This window comes from Notamacropus eugenii, chromosome 6, assembly GCF_028372415.1.
Source record: "Notamacropus eugenii isolate mMacEug1 chromosome 6, mMacEug1.pri_v2, whole genome shotgun sequence".
NCBI lineage: Eukaryota > Metazoa > Chordata > Mammalia > Diprotodontia > Macropodidae > Notamacropus > Notamacropus eugenii.
In genome coordinates, this window is record NC_092877.1 from 43,113,968 (window position 1) to 43,117,907 (window position 3,940).

The 3,940-nt window shown below is 36.8% G+C and overlaps 1 protein-coding gene across 1 annotated transcript; it reads left to right on the forward strand.

Moving 5' to 3' along the window:
• The first annotated feature begins 2,559 nt into the window (after positions 1-2,559).
• Positions 2,560-3,498, forward strand: LOC140512869 (olfactory receptor 5P1-like). Its single transcript, XM_072622238.1, has one exon. The coding sequence runs from the start codon at positions 2,560-2,562 to the stop codon at positions 3,496-3,498; it is 939 nt and encodes a 312-aa protein (XP_072478339.1).
• The last annotated feature ends 442 nt before the right edge of the window (positions 3,499-3,940 follow it).

Here is a 3,940-nt window from a genome sequence, read left to right on the forward strand (position 1 = left end):
GTAAGGTAAGAAGACAGATAAGAGGAATTCTAGCACCAGCAGAACCAGTGTCATGAGAAAATATTCATGGAGAGTAGGTGGTCTACATTGTCATGTGCTAGGTAGAGACCAAGAATCAATCAATCAACACATTTAATTAAGCACCTACTATTCTTCAGGCAGTTTCCTAAGTGGCACATGGATGGAATGTCTGGCATGGAGTCAGGAAGACTCATTTTCCCAAGTTCAAATATGGTCTCTGACCCTTACTAGGTGTGATGCTGGGCAACTCACTAAACACTATTTGCCTTAGTTCCTCATATGTAAAATGAACTGGATAAGGAAAGGGCAAACCACTTCAATATCTTTGGAAGAAAACCCCAAAATGGGTCACAAAGAGTTGGATATGATGGAAAATAATTAAACAACAAAAAGAAATGATACAAATATAAAGTTTGAAAGATTCCATACCCCCTAGGAATTTAAAAGAACATCTTTAAAATTGGGATTTATGAATTAAGAAATTGTTCACAGCTTTGTAGAAAATACTTCCAGTAGACTAATGGGATCAGAAACCAGAGTAGGAAGAGAGGAAGTGGACTAGATAAGGGTAGATTTTTTTCATCCCTGAGCTGATTAGGAAAGGTGAGATACAAAATATGAAAACTTAAAAGGATTCCAGGGTCAATTGAATGTTTTTAAAGGATTTGACGTATCTGAGCCCATTTTTAGGAAGAAAGAAAGAAGTATGTAGAAAAAAAGATTAAAAATTAAAGGAGAGTTGTCAATGGGGAAAGTTTAGAGCTGAAATGGGAGGGATGAGATTAATGAAACAAATAAATGTGTTGGCCCTGGAGAAGAGGACAATCTCTTTTTCAGAAATTTTTGCAAAGACAATAGGGGATGATATTGAGGAGTTTTGAACTGTAAAAAATGTAAGAAAAGGGAGGATACAGGGACAGCTTTTCTTTTGTCAGAGAAGTAGGACATAAAATTTTCTCTTGAGAGGGAAGAGTGAATTAGGAGAGGTTGGAAAACTCACTCAGCACTGTACAAATTTTTGTTTAGTTAAGGGATCCTTTTTTCACATATTCACAAAGAAAGAGCTGGACCATAGAGCCCCAAAGGGATGTTATAGTCAGATTCTTGCTGAGTTGAACAGTATCTCAATATTTTATATTCTTTCTTCCTGAACTTAGAAGAAAAGAAAAAGGAATTTAGAGTAAGAAAACATTCCCAGAAGAATTAATATTTAAGATAATTAATTTGGAATTTATAAAACATCAAGAAATGCAAACATTTCAAGATAGTTTGACAATGAAAAGAAGTATAATGTGTATACATGTGAAGTACTTCCCAGTTGTCATTTGTGCATTTTGAAAAGGTTTTGTTGCTCTTTGCCTTTCCCCGTGTCTATCAATACCCACTGAGTTACTTCTTTCCACTCACAGTGGAAGCCCTTCTTTGTAAAAGATATGCATATATTTAAGGCAGAAAAATCAATAGATCAAATCAGCCATGTCTGAGAATGCATGTCTCATTCTGTAACTCTTCGTCAAAAAGTGGTAGTTAATATTTCCACATCAGCCTTTTGAAGATATGATTCATCTCTGTTTTCATCCAAGTTCAAAGATCTTTCAAAGTTGCTTCCCCTTTCTTGACTATTGTGGTCCTCACATAAATTTTTCTTCTACTTCTACTGAGTTCACTCTGCATCAGTTAATAAAAGTATTTCCATATTACTCTAAAGTAGTCCTATTCATCACATCTTATGGCACAATAAATGTTCACTGAATTCCTGTACCACAGCTTACTCAGCTCCTCTGCAATTAAAGAAAGCAATGTGTAAACAGTATTTGGTTACAGCAGGGTGAGCAAGTGCTTTCCATTATTTTATATAAAAATAGCAGAGATTCTCAGGAAAATTTCCCATAGTCTTCAGGCTGCTAACATCTAGCCTACTGTTAACTGTTTATAGTAATACCAAGTTCTAAGAGCAAAATACAATAAGACTTAGAATCCAGATTCCCCATTCCTCCTCCTTTGTGGTTTTAGAGCACAAGGATCATCTCAGAAATCAAGACTTTTCTCATGGTCAATTAACATGAGGTGGATAACATCCTCAAATGTGGAAAAGTGTTCTGTGAGAGGGGAAGGATCACAAAACAGACTTTGTTTCTTTTAAAGGGTTTAACAGTGGTGGTTACTTGGCAGAATTGCACTTAAACAATTGGCTACAGTCTTTGCATATAAGAAAGAAATGTTCCTATATTGGGAATTCAACTATCCTCTGTACTCTAATGGTTTTTTCACACTGTCAGAACAGCAAAAAAAAAAAATGGCAAATCATAGAGTATTGTAGACCAATGGGAAAAAAATGGAGAAAACAAATTTTTTCATCTCTGCTTTGCTTATGGACACCCTACCAGGGTGCATTGGAGCAAGTATTACAGTAAGACAGCAGAAGTGGAATGTCAGAGGTGGCCATTGAATGTTTACAAAATACATCAACAGACACACCCTAAATTTAATCCTGTATTCTATTTTAATCTCTTTTTCTTTTATCTAACTTTCCCAGACATGTCTGGCCTTAACTGCACTCCTGTGACTGAATTCATTATTTTGGGATTAACAGATGATCCAACCCTTTGTGTCATACTCTTTGTGATATTTCTGGGTGTCTATGCTGTCACTTTAGTTGGTAACTTTAGCATAATCACATTGATCAGAAGTAGCTCCCAACTTCACACTCCAATGTACCTTTTCCTCAGTCACTTGGCTTTTGTGGATATTGGATATTCCTCATCTGTCACACCTCTCATGCTCTTCAACTTCCTTGTGGACAAGACCTCAATCCCTCTGCGAGGCTGTGTGGCTCAATTTTGTTTTGTAGCCATCTTTGGAACAGCTGAGTGCTTCCTTCTTGCTGTGATGGCTTATGATCGGTATGTGGCCATTTGCAGCCCCCTACTCTACTCCACCAACATGTCTACCAAGATCTGCACTCTGTTACTCATCATATCCTATATGGGTGGCTGTGTAAATGCTTGGATTTTCACTGGTTTCTTATTGAATCAGTCCTTCTGTGGAACGAATAAAATTAATCACTTTTTCTGTGATTATGCACCACTTTTGAAGCTTTCCTATTCCCAAGATGACCTTGCTGAAATTCTTCCTTCTGCCTCTGCTGGGTCAGTAATTATGGTCACAGTGTTAATTATTCTAATCTCTTATGTCTACATCCTCTTTTCTGTCCTGAAAATAAGCTCCACTGAAGGGAGATCCAAAGCTTTCTCAACTTGCACCTCCCACCTCACAGCAGTCACTCTTTTTTATGGGACCAGTACATTCATTTATGTGTTGCCTAAGTCCACCTACTCAACAGATGAGAATAAAGTGGTGTCTGTTTTCTACACTGTAATCATCCCCATGTTGAACCCCCTGATCTACAGTCTAAGGAACAATGAAGTAAAAGGTGCCTTGAGAAAACTGATGAGTACAAAACACCTTTTTCCATGAATTCTCCTCAACACAAGTATTTCTTAAGTACCTACTATATCTCAGACACTATCCAAATTCAAGGATGAAAATGAAACATTCCCCTACTTCAAGGATCTAATAATCTATTGTTATAATGTTTTTGATTAAGCAATAGCAATGAATTGGTTTAGGAAAGGCAAGTACTTCAACCTTTTTTGCCTCAGCTTTCTCCTTTGTAAAATGAGCTGGAGAAGGAAATGACAAACCATTCTAGTATCTTTGCCAAGAAAATTCCAAATGGGGTCAGAAAGAGTTGTACACAATGGAAATAACTGAACATCAACAAAAATATTTGATTTTGATGAAGTAAACTTGTCAATTTTATTACAAAGGTGTGAAAATACATGAAATGTTGCAAGAAATATGCACCTCCTCCCTCTTCAGGGAGTAGGCAGAGATGTCTTCTCATCATCTTTGGGTC